Here is a 16,143-nt window from a genome sequence, read left to right on the forward strand (position 1 = left end):
ACATTTGGTAAGTTTTATTTCTCATGTTTTATTTACGTATAAATTAAAAATTTGAGTTATAAATTTTACAAAATGATAAAAATTAAATAATAAAATTTACAATTAAACTAAAATATTATACAGATATATGACTAAGACACTAAAGCAGTAAAATTATATATAAACGAATAATCATATTTTAACATCCATTTACTTTAAATATCTCATTAATAACTTTTGTTTTTTTTATCTTTTTATTTTTATCACATGTATCATACTTATACAAAAAAAAATCTTTTTTTCATTCTCTCTCTAGGTTTCAAATAGCTTTTGGGTGTAAAAAAATATTTTTCCTATATAAACCATCCTTGTCATGAGATGATGATAGTGGTATAGCATAAATTACCTATCGAGCTCGTGCATGGAAAGGTAAATGCACTAACAATTAATGGGAACTTTGTCGCTGATAAGAAAATTAAAACAAGGTAAAATACATTTTTCTGTCTGGTCTCCTTCTTTCTATATTTTACTGATGTATACATATTCACTTGAAGGGAATTGTGCTTTTCAATAGTCTTGCATTTATATACCTAACCGATCAATTATCCATGCATGACCAGTAATTTGTTGCCTTCCTTGGCTCCAAACAAAATAAAGCTCCTTTATACTCCACATTCCCCCCACGTATATAATTCCAACTTTCCTTTAAGCAATTTAATTTTATGAGGGAAGATATCATTATAGTGTGCAATTGGGTGTTTGGTGGCCATTTAGCTTTTGTACTAGTTCATCATTTTCTCAAAAAGCCATTTTTCTTGACACAAAAAAGTTTTTTCCATTAATGAGACTCACTCTATACGTTTCAAGAAATTCAAAAGATGCGGTCAAAGATTCATATCTCCACGTCTAGGACATAACCTATGACAATTCAATACTGTTGGCACCCTTTACATCTTTTCTTGTCTACATTATCGATTTCAGCATTATGAAAAATATCACCATTTTTTTTAATAATCATAAGTTTATATTATAATTAAACCCTCCTACTAATCATCCTATACTTCTTTTGTATCTCAAGTTTTGAATGCATTTTATATTTTCAAGACATTAAATATATTTACTTTTTTATTTAATACTTTGTTTTATAAAGTAGTAGGATAAAATAGTACTTATATACTTTTTGTAATTAATTGATATTTATTAAGATTAATAAAATTGTGTCACTCACTTCCTATATATTTACATGATTTCGTGAAAATTAATAATTTTTAAGTAATAATAGAAATTGTATATTACGAAAAATATTATTGAAAAAAGTGTTACTAACCTTTTCTGGTGACAATAAATATAAGTGAGCTGAATAAGAGATTTTTAGCCGAAAACGCAAGCATGCATATGTAGTGAAGATAAAGGAAAAGGATCAAGAACAACATAATATATAAAGAAGAAAAGAGGATCAAGAACAACATAATATATAAAGAAGAAAAGAGGATCAAGAACAACATAATATATAAAGAAGAAAAGAGGACACTTATTATTTTCAAAGGCCCTACGTTCCATTGAACATGACTACATTAGTATGCATGCGAGAGGACGCATATGCATGCTTAGGGGGAATCAGGAGAGGCTATCGATTACTCTGAATGAATGGACAATAAAACACACTTAGGTTGGATATTGGGTCCAGTGAAATGGGTTAGTTCCTAAGAACGTGATACATTATTAATTAAATTTTGGTTGAGAGAAGAGTTCAAATTTTTTGTATCCCACCCAATCTTGAACAAGATTCCTTTTGATAGAAGATACCCGTGAAATAAATATAAAAAAAAAAACACTTTGGTGCCATACAATTAATATATAAGCTAGAACTAACGCAAGAGCAGAAAAAAGAAAAACAACAAATTATATGGAGTATTGTATCGCCTACTTTGCCACATCGAAATTTCGACTTCAATAAAACAAAAATGGAGACACAAATCTAATTCAAAGATATATACTACTGTTTTTTTTTTCTTTCCAAAATCTTGTTTTGCAAAGTGATCTAGTCAAGTTTCTAATGATTGACCTGCTAGATTCTCATATTGATGTTGGTGGAGAGCAAGGTGTTGATCTTGAGCACTTAAGAGATGTTATATGAATACCTTTAAAGACGCTTTAATATTCAAGTTAATATATGAATAATTAAACTAATAATATATGAAAAAGGTGAGCACACCAAGTCACCACCAAGCATGTCATCACGAGATATAAAGTTGGCTTAAGAATTAGAAAAGGTAAAGGGAAAAAGAACAAAAAATGTATGAATTTGAATTTTTTTAATATATAATATTTTTAATAAAATTAATATTGATTGAAAAAAAAATACTGAACATATGAATAAACTGATGTTGAATTATTCTAATTTAATTAGATATCTCAATATATAATTGTGTTCATGAGTACTAAAAAATGAATTTTACCACCCATATTAGTCCTACCACCTCAAATATAATTGACTCTACCACCTCAAATATAATTGACTCTAATGAGAATACATGTCACATAAAAAAAAGAAGTTAGTATGCACCTAACAATATTAGAGTGCTATATTCGGATTCGGATGAATGATAATAATAGCATTTAAGTGAAACCATAAACAAATCTTAATAGACAGTGATCCTTTTAACAATTGAATAATTTGAAACTCTAGCATGGGAATGTGAGCATGTATAAGAAATTTTTTTGTTTAGGGGTAAGGTGCACCACGTGGTGCAAACTTGAATAATGTAATTAATAGACTTCAAATGGGTTCTCTACCCCCCAAAAAAAAAAAAAAAACTTGGTCAGCTTGGGTCGTCCTTAAGCTTTACATGTGACACCCAATCATATTGTTTACTAAACATCTTACTAGTAGCGCATTATTAGCTATTAATTTGTTTTAATTGAGCTTAATTAGTTAAATTGGAAACATAACATAATTCGAACGTGCCATCATTGAATAATACCTTATTTTACCCTCTGATCTCCATTAGCTGATCTTAACGGATCAACGCAAAACCCTTCACGCTTGTTTAGCCTTGGCAATAATTTATTACTCAAGGTTGAAGGTTTGTGTATCTTCCGTCATCCATTAAGAGCAATTCATTTGCTTTGCTTGCCAGGATGATAATCAATAAGTTGTTAACATGACAAGAGGTGAAAGAGACGAGTCATAATTCTAAACCACATACACAACCTCTGCATCCATCATATCCAAGTTAGTTTGAAATTGAAGTGGTGGAGCTCTAACATAACTCAGAGTAAGAGGAATGCACAATCAAAATCAATGGAATGAATGGTTAAGGTGGTAAGAGGCATTCATATATCAATATCTACAACTAAAGAACATTGAGTCCCCAAAAAGAATCATCTTCAAAGAACTCATTGTGCACCTTGCTACTATCCAAAAAGACTAAACAAAAGGGAAATCATCTCTTGGTAACCATAATGATGTACCACAAACCCATACAAAAGAAGAAAAAAAATGAAGGGAGTGAGGTGATTTAATTTCCAAATCACTGCCACAAATAAATTTGAATGTAGCCTATTAACCTACGTAATCAATCGCATCAAGAGATCAACTAATATACTAAATGCAAGGGTACCAAAGTTTTGACTTAAGTTATCATGGATTAATATACAAGACTTGTATGGATTCACACCCCACTTGATGATGATCATCAATACATCACTAGTTGTAGGAAGTGATTGGGAGCCTGTATCCCCCTTATAATAGTACAATCATAATCATTTTCTCTAGAATAAAACTAAAAGGCTTCTCTTAGGGGAATACGCTTAGCCAATCCTGGTGATCGATGCTAAGTTGGTGTTAGGGTTATCAAGTTGGTTTATGTGATTGTCCCAATGTAAGGTTGTTATTCTAACCTTCGGGATTCCAACAATTAACTCAATATCGTACCCTTTAGACCTTATCGGTGGTCCCTACCTTCGTCCCATAGTATACCAAGATATGACTTCCAAAACACACTAGCTAGAATAGATGCCATCAATACATGGTTTATCATCAATCACCTTAACATATGCCATCAGTTTCAAATGAACTTTACTGTCTTTTGGAAACTAATTTTTGATACTCGTCAAAATTGCATTCGCAAACACCATAAGAAGAAAAAATGAAATGAGAAAATGTTTTAAACTTCTGTCTCTTGCTTCTTCTTTTTTTCCTTTTCTTTTTGTAAGAAATTTTGTCAGCAGATGTTTGTCTCATATTTAATTTTCTTTTATGACCTTGAGGATTTTGTCTTCGAGTCTCTTAAAATAGGAGATTAAGGCATTGATTAAGGTGATTGTTGAAAAATCAATTATTTTATCAAATTTGAGCCTTTTTATCTGTTATTTCATCACGTACATTATCTAATTCATCCGTCTCACTTTCTTTTATCAAAGTGATGGCATTCGCATTTTGCATTGGGTTTACAATTGGTTGAGAGACCAATTTTCCTTGTGATTCCAACCAATTGTAAATTCACTAAATCTACTTGATGAGATAATGTAAATACATGTTTTATTCTTAGATAACAATATAAGTTCAGGGAAAAAAATCAAGTTGAAAGTGAGATAACTTTATCATCTTAAATTGTAAGGTGTAATTATATTTGGTGTAAAAAAGAAAAAAAATATTTAAATAAAACAATTATAAGATATAAAATGAATGTTCTCATATGAGTGATATAGTTTAACGGTAAAAACAAAAACAAATAAACAAATTAAATGACCTGACAGATCAATCAAGTCATCAGATCATCAAATCAAGTTGATTCATATCAAGTCAGATACATACTTGATTCAAATGGTGGGTTGGATGCTCTATTCTTAGGCCAATGAATTGATCTTGTTGAGTCGAGTCTATAATTATGATTTTATGTATATTTTAGTATTAGACTTGTATTTAAAACATTTTAAATATTATATTATACATCCCTTTATCTTTAAATATAAATCATGTATATTAAAAAAATTAATTAATTTAGTTAATAATATTAAATATATCTATAATTCTAATAATTTTTTGAAATTATCCTTAAAATGATTGGGACTAACTATATCACTTTTTTTTACTTAATTACTTTTGACCTGAATTTTAATTTTCTAAAGTTAAATTCTTTAATTCTCCAATCTCAAAGAAAGAGCAATAGATAATTCATAACATTTATGATTTATATAATAGTGAAGGATATTTTTGGTTAAAAAATAATTCTTCAATAAAAGGTTTAAAAATATTTTTATTAGTATGTTACTCTTCTTTTAAATTGACCAATATTTGGATTTCTTATTTTATCTTTCCGTTATTTTAATAGGTAACCAAAAAATAATTTTAATTGCATAATATCTGACCAAAAATCAAATATAAACCAATTTTGAAATTTTTTTCTGGAATTATTAACTAATATTTTAAAAAATAAATTCTGAAATATTTAAAAAATATTAGTTATTTTGGAAGACAACTCTCTCCAAGGAACTCAGCAAAATAGCCCGTAACTTCGGGAGAAGGGGTGCCTCCTCACAAAAGAGGTCGCAGTGACCAGGCCCGGACGACTGTTTACCAAAAACACAGGTCTCCGCAAAGTCGTAAGACCATGTATGGGGCTGACGCCTGCCTAGTGCCGGAAGGTCAAGAAAATTGATGACTTAATGACAGGGGAGCCGACGACCGAAGTCCCAGTGAACGACGGTCGTAACTCTGAAATGTAATGAATTTTATAATATTCTGCAATTATTTCTAGAATATTATAAAGCTAAATTCTAGAAACTAATTTCCAATCATTTACATATTTTTAAATATACATTCTGAAAAAAATTGTTATCGAGAAGGATATTATTGATATAAAAAGAAATTAAAACGCATGAGAAATGCGAAGAAAATATAATAAAAGAACAAATAGAATCCCCCAATTCTCCATTGCCGTAAGTTCTTTTCAATAGGCCTAAAGCGTGCTCCCATTTTTGTCAATAGAAACAACCCAGTCCATTTTAAGTTCCAAATTCACGCTTCATTTTGGGCTTCAAAGCATAAAATTCTAAGGACTAGGACTTTACTTCCTGCACCCTTTTTCTTTCCTGTACCCCAAATTTTATAATATCCCCAAAGTGTCATTCTGAAATGTTATCAGGCAAAAAGATGATTATAAATCAGTTTTATTTTTTTTACCAAAGAGATCTAGTTTATTTGATTAAACATGGCACTCGAGTTGTTGCATATTAAAACAAACATAATTAGCCATTTTTATATTCTAAAGAATGGGAGAAAATGTAGCCATAATTATCGTGAGGAGCATTGTCTCTCATGCATGATATTTGAGGGTTTTTTTTTATCATAATTAAAATTGTTTTATTTTATGATATTATTAATAAATATTTGATATACAATTGTGTGAAATACTTGAAGATTTTATTAATTTAAAAATATTTTATAATAAAATATATTTAATAAATTAAATGATTATTATTCCATATCGATTTTTTTATATGTAGTTGTGTAAATTACTCGGATAAAAAAAACATTATTGTCCAAAATAGTCTTAAGTTGGATTGTGTCCTGTTAACCACAAATAACAAAAACTATTTCAATTTATGATATTATTATTGAGCCTTTGTTATGTACTTGTATAAAATAAGAGTTTTGTAGCATATAATGGTTTCAAATAGAATTGTCTCTCATGAATAATATTTGGAATTTTTACTATAAAAATAAAAACTAATTGATTTTTTATAATATTGAGAAAATAATTTAAAATTATCTATTGATAAAAAGGTAGGGTTTTTTTCATAATTATTTTTGTGTGAAATACTTGAAGAAATATTTTATTGAGAAAGTAATTTAAAAATATTTTATGATAAAATATATTTAATAAATTAAAATGAATATTACTTTGTATTGAATGTTTGAAGTATTTAAAGAAAGAACATTGGTTTCTATTTGGGGTGACAATCTTGAAAAAGATTATCTTTCATTGGTTTGAAAAATATTTATAGTCTTTACTATAAAAATTAAAAATACAGATCAATTAAGTATAAATAATGCAAATTTTATTGCACATAATGATTTTCAATAAATACAGATCAATTAAGCATAAATAATACATATTTTGTTGCATATAATAATTTTCGTTACGATTATCTCTTGTTAATGATATTTATGATATTTACTATAATTTTTTTTCCAATTTATTTTAATCAATTATATTATTGAATAATTATTTTAAAAAATATATATGTAAATTTATTTTTTTATTATAAAAAGTTCAACCTTTAATGTAAATAGTACTTAACAAAATACTTATCTATATTGTGGTGTCTAGAATAAAAAATTATAAATAATTTTATTTATGATATTATTGATAAATTAATTTAAAATTATTTTTTAATTAAAATATATTTGATAAATCTATTTATTATATATTTATGTATAATTAACATTAATATTTAATTACTAATCAACAAAAAAATTCATTTATGACGTTATTATCATAAAGTAAAAAATTTATTTTGTAATAAGTATACTAACTAATTAGATATAAATTGATTTTTTATAAAAAATTTCAACCACTTTATTTAAAAATATTTTATACAATTTATATTTAAATTTTTTGCATGCATTTATATTAAATACTCAGAAAAGGAGTTTTATAATCTAAAATGATTCTACTTATCTCAAACATGATTCTCAAACATGATTGTTTCTTATTAAAGATTATCGTGATGTTTACAATAACTAAAAAATTAATATACTAACTAATTAGATTTAAATGTATTCAGAAAAAAGAGTTTTTTCATCTTTATTTACTCAACTCAAATATAATTGTTTCCCCTGAATGAAATTTATGCTCCCTAGCTACCTTAAGAAAAATAAAATTAATTTAAGTTATAATATTATTAATGAATCAATTAAAAATATGATGTTATAGAAATATATTTTTAAAAATAGAATTAATCTGAAACTGATAACATTTAAATTAATTTTATTATAAATATTTCAATCTCATAAATAAAACTCATTGAAAAAATACAAATACATTTTTAATTAATTTAATAAATTTATTATATATTTATGTAAAAATTATATTATCAAATTTAAAAATATTAATTAACTTTAAATTTGTGTGTATGAAGTTACAAGCATATATTAAATTAACAGAAAGAGAGTGAAATCATAGTATAATAATATTAAGTTATAGAAATTCATAAACGATAAATAATTATACAAATTTATGTAATAGTAAACTATTTTATATAATATTAAGCGTATATATATATTAAATATTTCAGAAAATGAAATAACATGTTAATAAAAATACTATGATTTTATCAAAAGAGTGTAAATTTGATTTTTACCATTGATGTAATAATCTTATTGATGGTTAATCTATTAATACTTTTGTAAGTGTTCAGGTCTATTCAAAATCTACGTAAACTTTCAGTGTTCAATTCATCTCAACTTTTCAATTAAAAAAATCAATATTTTTTTTTATATTTGACTCAAAGTAAATATATTTTCGTTGAAAATGTTTGTAATATCTATCATTGAAATTTAAAGTAATTTAATTTATAATATTATTAATCCATCAATTTAAATTTATGTGATATAAATATTAATGAACAAATTTTTTTATATAAATTTATTAAACATTGAGTCAAATATTTATTTTGGAACGAATATGATATTATAGATAAAGTATTTTAAAAATTAATAAGCAATAAGTAATTATTCAAATTTATCATTCAATGAATACAATAATAACATATTTTACATAATATAGTATGAGTAAATAAATTTAAAATTGTTCCAAGTTCCATCAATTTAAAATTATGTGATATAAATATTAATAAAAAAATTATATATGAAGTTATTAAACACATAGTCAAATTTTTATTTTGTAATAAATATGATATTACATATAGTATTTTAAAAATTAATAAGCAATAAGTACTTATACAAATTTGTGATTCAATTAATATAATAAAGATATATTTTACATTAAACATCAATATAATATAAGCAATAGACATCTATAGTAAAAAGAAAATGATAAGAGACATAAAATTGTTTATAAAATAAAAGAAATAAAAAAAATGACAGATAGAAATGAGAGAGGCCAGAGGTGTGACATAAGAGAGAGAAAGTAAAATAAGGTGAGAGAGAGAGAGAGAGAATAGAAAGAGGGAGGAAGGCGGGTTCAAAGAGGAGAAAAACTCTGAAATAAAAATAAAAAATAAAAAGGTAGAACGACTAATATACCCTTATTATTGGATAGTGTCAAACACTTAGATGAGGTTAATGAAGTAATTTTGGTTGTACATTGAGAATAGAATGCTTTATTATTTAGAATTTAGAAAGAAAGAATTTAGAAGAAGATGATAGATAAGTTTATATATTTAGCTGATATTAGAGGGTGGATGTAAAAAAAAAAAGCTAATAGGAAAGGATGTTGCTTATGAGAGTGGTTGTGGTTGCTATTTTGCATATATTTACACCTTTTGTCCTTTTTCTTCATTTTGTCTATTTGTTGTACCATCTACTCTCTCCTTGTTTCTTTTCGATTGAGTTTATTATCACTTGGGTGACATTTCGTGTCAAGGAGTGGACTGAAAATAATATGTATATTAATGGATCTATTTAAAAAGACATAACTGAAATTATAAGTATAATTCTCAGAAATAAAAATATTCATTAGAAAAATGGAATGAGATTATTTCATTTATAATAGTTATAGATTATATGTCTCACTACAATTATGATATTAACCATTATTAAAATGTAAAAACTGAACTCGGCTTTGTAATGTTAATTTCAAGCCACTGATTTAAAGAAGATCGATAATAATATATTAATTTTTAAAATTAAAATTTTATAACAAATATAAATAAAATTCATTAAATGAAAAATAAAGTTCATAAAATTTTATATTTTTCTAGTAAACTAACTAATAATAATGTGTTGAAAAGAGTACTCATTCTTTTGTTAGTCATCCATTTATCACGCATGTTTGAACCATATTCCCCTTGCGTTACATGTGTGATGTTGGTGATTTCATTTCAATGAAACAGACAAACTGAAAAAGAAGCTAATGACAGTAACAAGACAAATTGAGATTTAAGACTCAAAAATTAAGTCTAGCCCAATGCCATGCCTTTTGGTGGTCATAAATATATCGAGTTGGATTTTGTTGTCCATTACCAAACATCAACATGGATTGATTCTCTATGCTTAAAATTTCAATTGTACAAATCCTCATCATTAAAAAATATGTTTTGTACGTTAAATAATGAAAACATACAAACTTAAAAAATGTTTCCCTTTATGATTAATTGAACAAGCTAAGAAACGTTGAATGGAGAAAGAAAAATTGGAGAGATAATTAAATTAAAGAGGTTATATATTATGAGAAATTATATCATGATCCTGAATATAATCATCACGTAAGTCGTGATCCAGACTAATAAAACACTTGATGCCATAGAATCTCAATTGTTAATTGTTGGTGTCTCCACTTCACCACCATCGTTTTCTTAATTAAGTTAACATGGCACGGACTATTGCACACATATTAATTAGTATCTTAATTTAATAAGTAAAAAAGTCCTCTTATATGTGTCATCCCATAAGGGCTTCTTGGTGGTGAAAGAGGGAACGATAGCAGGATATGGTAGAGGGAGTATATATACGGATAAATGCAATGACACCCGTCTAGATTCCAATGCTTAGTCATTAATAGTTTGAAGTGGTAATAGAATTATAAAAAACAATTTACAGTGCATTCCTTATAGGTTGTGGCCTGGAAAACTAACTTTTATAGGTGTAAGTAGGTATGACTAAGAATCTTGGTTTTGACAGAAAATATTGCTCTAACCAAATATCACTACAAGTCCAAATATTATCTGATTTTTTAATTGAGAATGGAACGAATATGAATATATATATAAAAGATTAAATTATATCAATGTAATTCAAATAATTATTATATCATTTTATAATTTAATATAGAATATGATTTGTATCATCAATTCAATCATTGAATTATGTTTATATATTATCAAGATTATTTATGTGAAATTTTATCAAAATTGAACAAGAATAATAAAATAGTTAAATGATCCATATTTTAGTATATTTTGAAAAGTTTATATTATATCAATTTATTTTAATATGTATGAATGTGGTATATATAATCTAAGTGAAAGGAACTTTCAATCCAACGATTGATTTTAGAAAATATTATCCAGTTAAAAATTATTTAACGATGTAATAATTAGTCAAAAGTTACTTTGATCCCTCCTCATATATTATATATAAAAGATTTTATTGTTATAATTTTATTTTTCTATCATTTTTTAAAATTCAAATAATTTAATAATTAAATAATTTAAATTATAATAATTAGATAAAAAAACTTAACATTATACATTTAACTAAAGATATAATTTAATTTTTAATTTGTTGTTTATTGTTTTTATATATTATATGAATAAAAAATATAATTAATAACTTAATATATAATTTATTTATAATATAAGTAAATTAAAATTGTAAAAAATGTTTGATTGATTATTCATGTTTTATCTCATCCCAATAAAATTTGATAGGAATGAAAATGAATATTAAAATTTTAAATTTCTATCTTGTAAAATGTGGCCTTTTATGAACATAAGAAGAGCCAAACTTGTCCCTTAACCTTCCAGTTATTAATTAGACATGGTAAGAAAATTCGTATCCATAGGTATCCGTCTGAATCCGTTCTAATTTTGACGGATAATACTCGAATTGGTTGGGTATGAGTTTGAATTTTTTCCGATAATCAAAAGTCGGGTACGAGTATGAGATTATTATATTGTCCTGACCTCGAATCGGACCTGCCTCACCACTTAAAATTTTTAGAATTTTTGCATAAATTATTCAAAAGACCTAAAATTTTTATTACTTGTTAATTTTATTTTAGAATTTTTGCATAATTTAAAATTATTTTCTTAACAATTTTTGTTGACACATATGCTATAATAAATTTATTGACATATAAGTATTTAAACATAAATGTTTAATAATTAATTTATTTTTTCTAAAATCAAATTTTTAATATTTATTTTTACAAAAAAAAGTATTTTTCTAATTTAAATCGGATACGAGAACGAGGTCTGAGATACCTAATAACTAACGAATACGGAGATAAAATAATAAATTTTAACTAGTCGAAACAGGTATAAAAATATATTAAAAAATCAGAATTGAAGATTGAAGAGGAGACAATACTCATCTCCGACTGGTCCCGTCCCATTGTCATTTGTAGTTATCAAGTCTAGGTGTAATTGGACAAAGACTTAATCCTAGATGATGGTTATTTATTCAAGTTAAATAATTCACTACACGTGGACTAGGTTTATTATGTGTAGAAACCGATGATGAGCATATTTTACACACTTATCACATATTTGGATGTAGGGTTAAATGTGATTGCTTGATGTGCCTGTTAAGCATATATTAACATAATCCAATAATGTAAACGCTCAAATTCACTCTTAAAAATCTTGATAGGAGGGAACATCTATCTTCTATAAAAAAATATCATGTTGAGGCTTAATAGAATCATTACAAATAATAAAAAATTCTCTATCTAAATTTAATGCAATTGCATTTTTTTAATTTAAATTTAAAATTATTTATTAAGTTAATCGTATTATTTTCATGTTAATTGATCAACACATCTAATAATAAATAAACTCTTGATTAAGTACAATATGGAGGATAGATATAATTTTTGAACCGAAAAGAATAACATAATTAAAAGAAGTAGAAGTACGAGCAATACTTGATCAATTTCATTTTTCACTGCAAAATGAATATTATATTAATAAAGCTTAGGTTGACACAAGTAGTGTAACCTAAGCTAGCCACAACAATTACAGAGGCCGCAGCCCCCAACAAAAGCAATTAATTCTCAATTTAATAATTGATTATATCTTTTCGTGTTCCAGACAAAAGTAGATACATGCATGGATGGATGTAGGGCCTATATATCTCATTATGTCTAAAGTTTTTTTGTTTTGTTATATATTTTTGTAAAACACTCATCAGAAAACCAAATATAAAAAGTATATATCCTTTTCAAATCGATTTCTTTATACACTTCTTACATTTTTCACAAAATATCAAATCATCTTATGTGTAAAGAGGAGGATGGAAACAATATTTTCTCACATTACTTCTATTCTAATACAACTCTTTCCTATAAATGTTTTTCAATACATGTAACACACCTAATGAAATAAATATATATAAAAATAACAATGTGAAATAAACAGTAGCGTGGGAAAAAAAGAGCAAAAAGTGGTTTTTACAATCTTTCTGCGGCGATTACAGCACAGCACCACTAACACCAACATGTGGAGAAAACCAGAGCTGGGTCCTAATAAATGAGAAAAGTGGTGGAAATGACAAAAGATACAATGAAAGCTACTTTATTCATTTACATTAATAATTCCATTTCCTCAATTTTTCGTACGTGTGAATATGCTACAAAAATAGCAACTAATAAAACATCACCAACCCTTAAAACGTTTTCACATGTAATTTGAACCTTATATAGCACATGTTACATCACTCGCTCTTCACTTATATATATATATTCCTTCTTCCTTACACATTAAAAGTCACCCTCACCGCAATTAATAGCACATCCACCACTTACTTCTATTACAATAACACAATATTCTCATCGGTAACATCCATCACCAGAACCATGGTCCAAGAGAAGAAGCTCGTGGACGAAGTGTCGGGTTGGCTGAGACTCTACGAAGACGGTTCAGTAGACCGGACTTGGACCGGTTCGCCAGAAGTTAAATTCTTGGTTGAACCGGTTCCTCCCCATGAAGAATTTATCGATGGAGTTGCCACTCGCGATATCATGGCTGGTGACAATTTCCGTGTCCGGCTTTACCTGCCGGAAAATATCTCCAATGAGGAGAAGCTACCCATTTTCCTCCACTTCCATGGTGGGGGATTTTGCATAAGCGAACCGGACTGGTTCATGTACTACCAATTTTACACTCGATTCGCTCGGGTGGCTCGAGTAATCGTTGTCTCTCCCTTCCTTCGTCGTGCCCCGGAAAACCGTCTCCCTGCAGCGATTGATGACGGCTTCTTTGCACTCCTCTGGCTAGATTCCGTAGCCAGAAGAAATGCAGAGGAGCCGTGGCTCAAAAAACATGGCAATTTTGGCCGTGTTTTTCTTATAGGAGATAGCTCAGGTGGAAATATTGTGCATGAAGTTGCTGTCCGTGCCGGGGAGGCTAAGTTGGACCTGCTCCATCTCGCCGGAGGAATCCCGATACATCCGGGGTTCATGCGGTCGAAACGGAGTAGGTCAGAGTTGGAGAAACCACAATCTCCATTCTTGACGTTGGACATGGTGGACAAGTTCATGAGCTTGGCATTGCCATTGGGTTCTAACAAGGACCACCCCATTGCATGCCCCATGGGAGGCGGCGCTCCGCCGCTTAGCGGGCTGAAACTGCCGCCGATTCTGCTGTGCCTGGCGGAGATGGACTTGATCTTTGACACAGAGATGGAGTACAACGAAGCCATGAAGAAGGCCAACAAAGATGTGGAGTTGTTTGTTAACAAAGGAGCGACTCATAGTTTCTATCTCAACAAAATTGCGGTGGATATGGACCCAAATACTGGTGCTCAAACGGAGGCTCTTATTGCAAGGATCAAAGAGTTCATTGAGCAGCACTAAATTATTTTGTGTTTCTTTTATTTTTCTTTTTTGAAAAATTGAAAAATAAAACTTGAAGTGTGCACTTGACAAAGTGAGTTACTTTAATGAATGAAATAACTAATAAGTAATATGTTGTGTGAACTTTTGCGGGAAATCAAGTACTTTGTAATCTCATCAGTTGGGTTGTGTGTGTGATGTTCAATGTGATGTTGCATTGAAATATAGCCATTTTAGTTCTTTTGTATTTATTTCCGTAGTTTGGATTAAAAATTATACATTTATGAGGATGCCACCTAATTACAGGCGGGTAAAGTGCTGCTAATTTCATTAGGTGATCAAGTGATTATTGGTTGAGATACTAATTAATATTTAATAATAATTAAATTGCATATTTAAAATAATTGGTCTCCTAAAAACCTTAAAATCATTGGTAAGTTAAAACAATACATGATTTACAATTGGTACAATCAACAATATATACTGTAGTTGATTGAATAAGAGTGTATTTTGTTATAAACCGATGGATTCCCATGGATTAAAAAACAATAAAATGTTACCAAACACCCCCTTTATCATTACTCTACTTCATAATTTTTAGATTAAAATATAATTTTTATTTTTTTATTTTCTTAAATTTACAAGTTTAATCCCCTTATTTTTAGTTGAGATTTTTCATCTCTTATTTTTTTAAAAAAAAATTCATGATTTGTCTCATTTTTTAAGTAAGACATTTTATTTTTTATTTTTTAAAAATATGTAATTTTAGTCATTGTGTCTAAATTCAAACGTTGATTTATGTACTTTGTAAATATTGATCAAGTATCTATTTATAATTTATATGATAAATATTTTTTTAAAATTATTTAATTGTTAATAAATTTAATTTATTAAAAATAAAATTAAAAAATATATAGTCAAGTCTGAAATTAAAAAATGAGACTAAAATGACAATTTAAAAAAAAAAAGAAAAATGAGATGTCTCAATTAAAAAGGAAAAAGGAAGAGGACTAAAATTGTGATTTTTTTTTAGTGAGGGATAAAATATTTTAATTAAAAAATAAGAAAATTAAAATCATGAATTTTAAAAAATAGGACGATGAAACTTATATTTTTAACTTAATTTTTAAGTAATATCCATTTAATTTTTTGTAAGATTCAATTGACTAATTTAGAAGGATTAAGGAAATTTATTATTTTAGTTAATATTGTTAAATTTGTTCTAATTTAGCTTTTTCCAAAATTATCAAGATTAATGAGACATACTCTTTTTTTCAAATATTTTTATTATCTTTATTTCTTATAATTTTTCATGTCAACAAATTAAAGTGTTTATTGCTCTAATTTTGTTTGGTTATCCAATTGAAGAGACAAAGTAAAGTTACCAAAATAATCAACATGTGGCAAAATTAAACTCATA

At 27.1% G+C, this 16,143-nt stretch overlaps 1 protein-coding gene across 1 annotated transcript; it reads left to right on the top strand.

Annotated features, from left to right (window-relative positions):
- The first annotated feature begins 13,621 nt into the window (after nucleotides 1–13,621).
- Nucleotides 13,622–15,038, top strand: LOC100805462 (probable carboxylesterase 15). Its single transcript, XM_041008221.1, has one exon. The coding sequence runs from the start codon at nucleotides 13,746–13,748 to the stop codon at nucleotides 14,742–14,744; it is 999 nt and encodes a 332-aa protein (XP_040864155.1). The 5' UTR covers nucleotides 13,622–13,745; the 3' UTR covers nucleotides 14,745–15,038.
- Nucleotides 15,039–16,143: the final 1,105 nt, after the last annotated feature.

This window comes from Glycine max, chromosome 13, assembly GCF_000004515.6.
Source record: "Glycine max cultivar Williams 82 chromosome 13, Glycine_max_v4.0, whole genome shotgun sequence".
NCBI classification, from domain to species: Eukaryota; Viridiplantae; Streptophyta; class Magnoliopsida; order Fabales; family Fabaceae; genus Glycine; species Glycine max.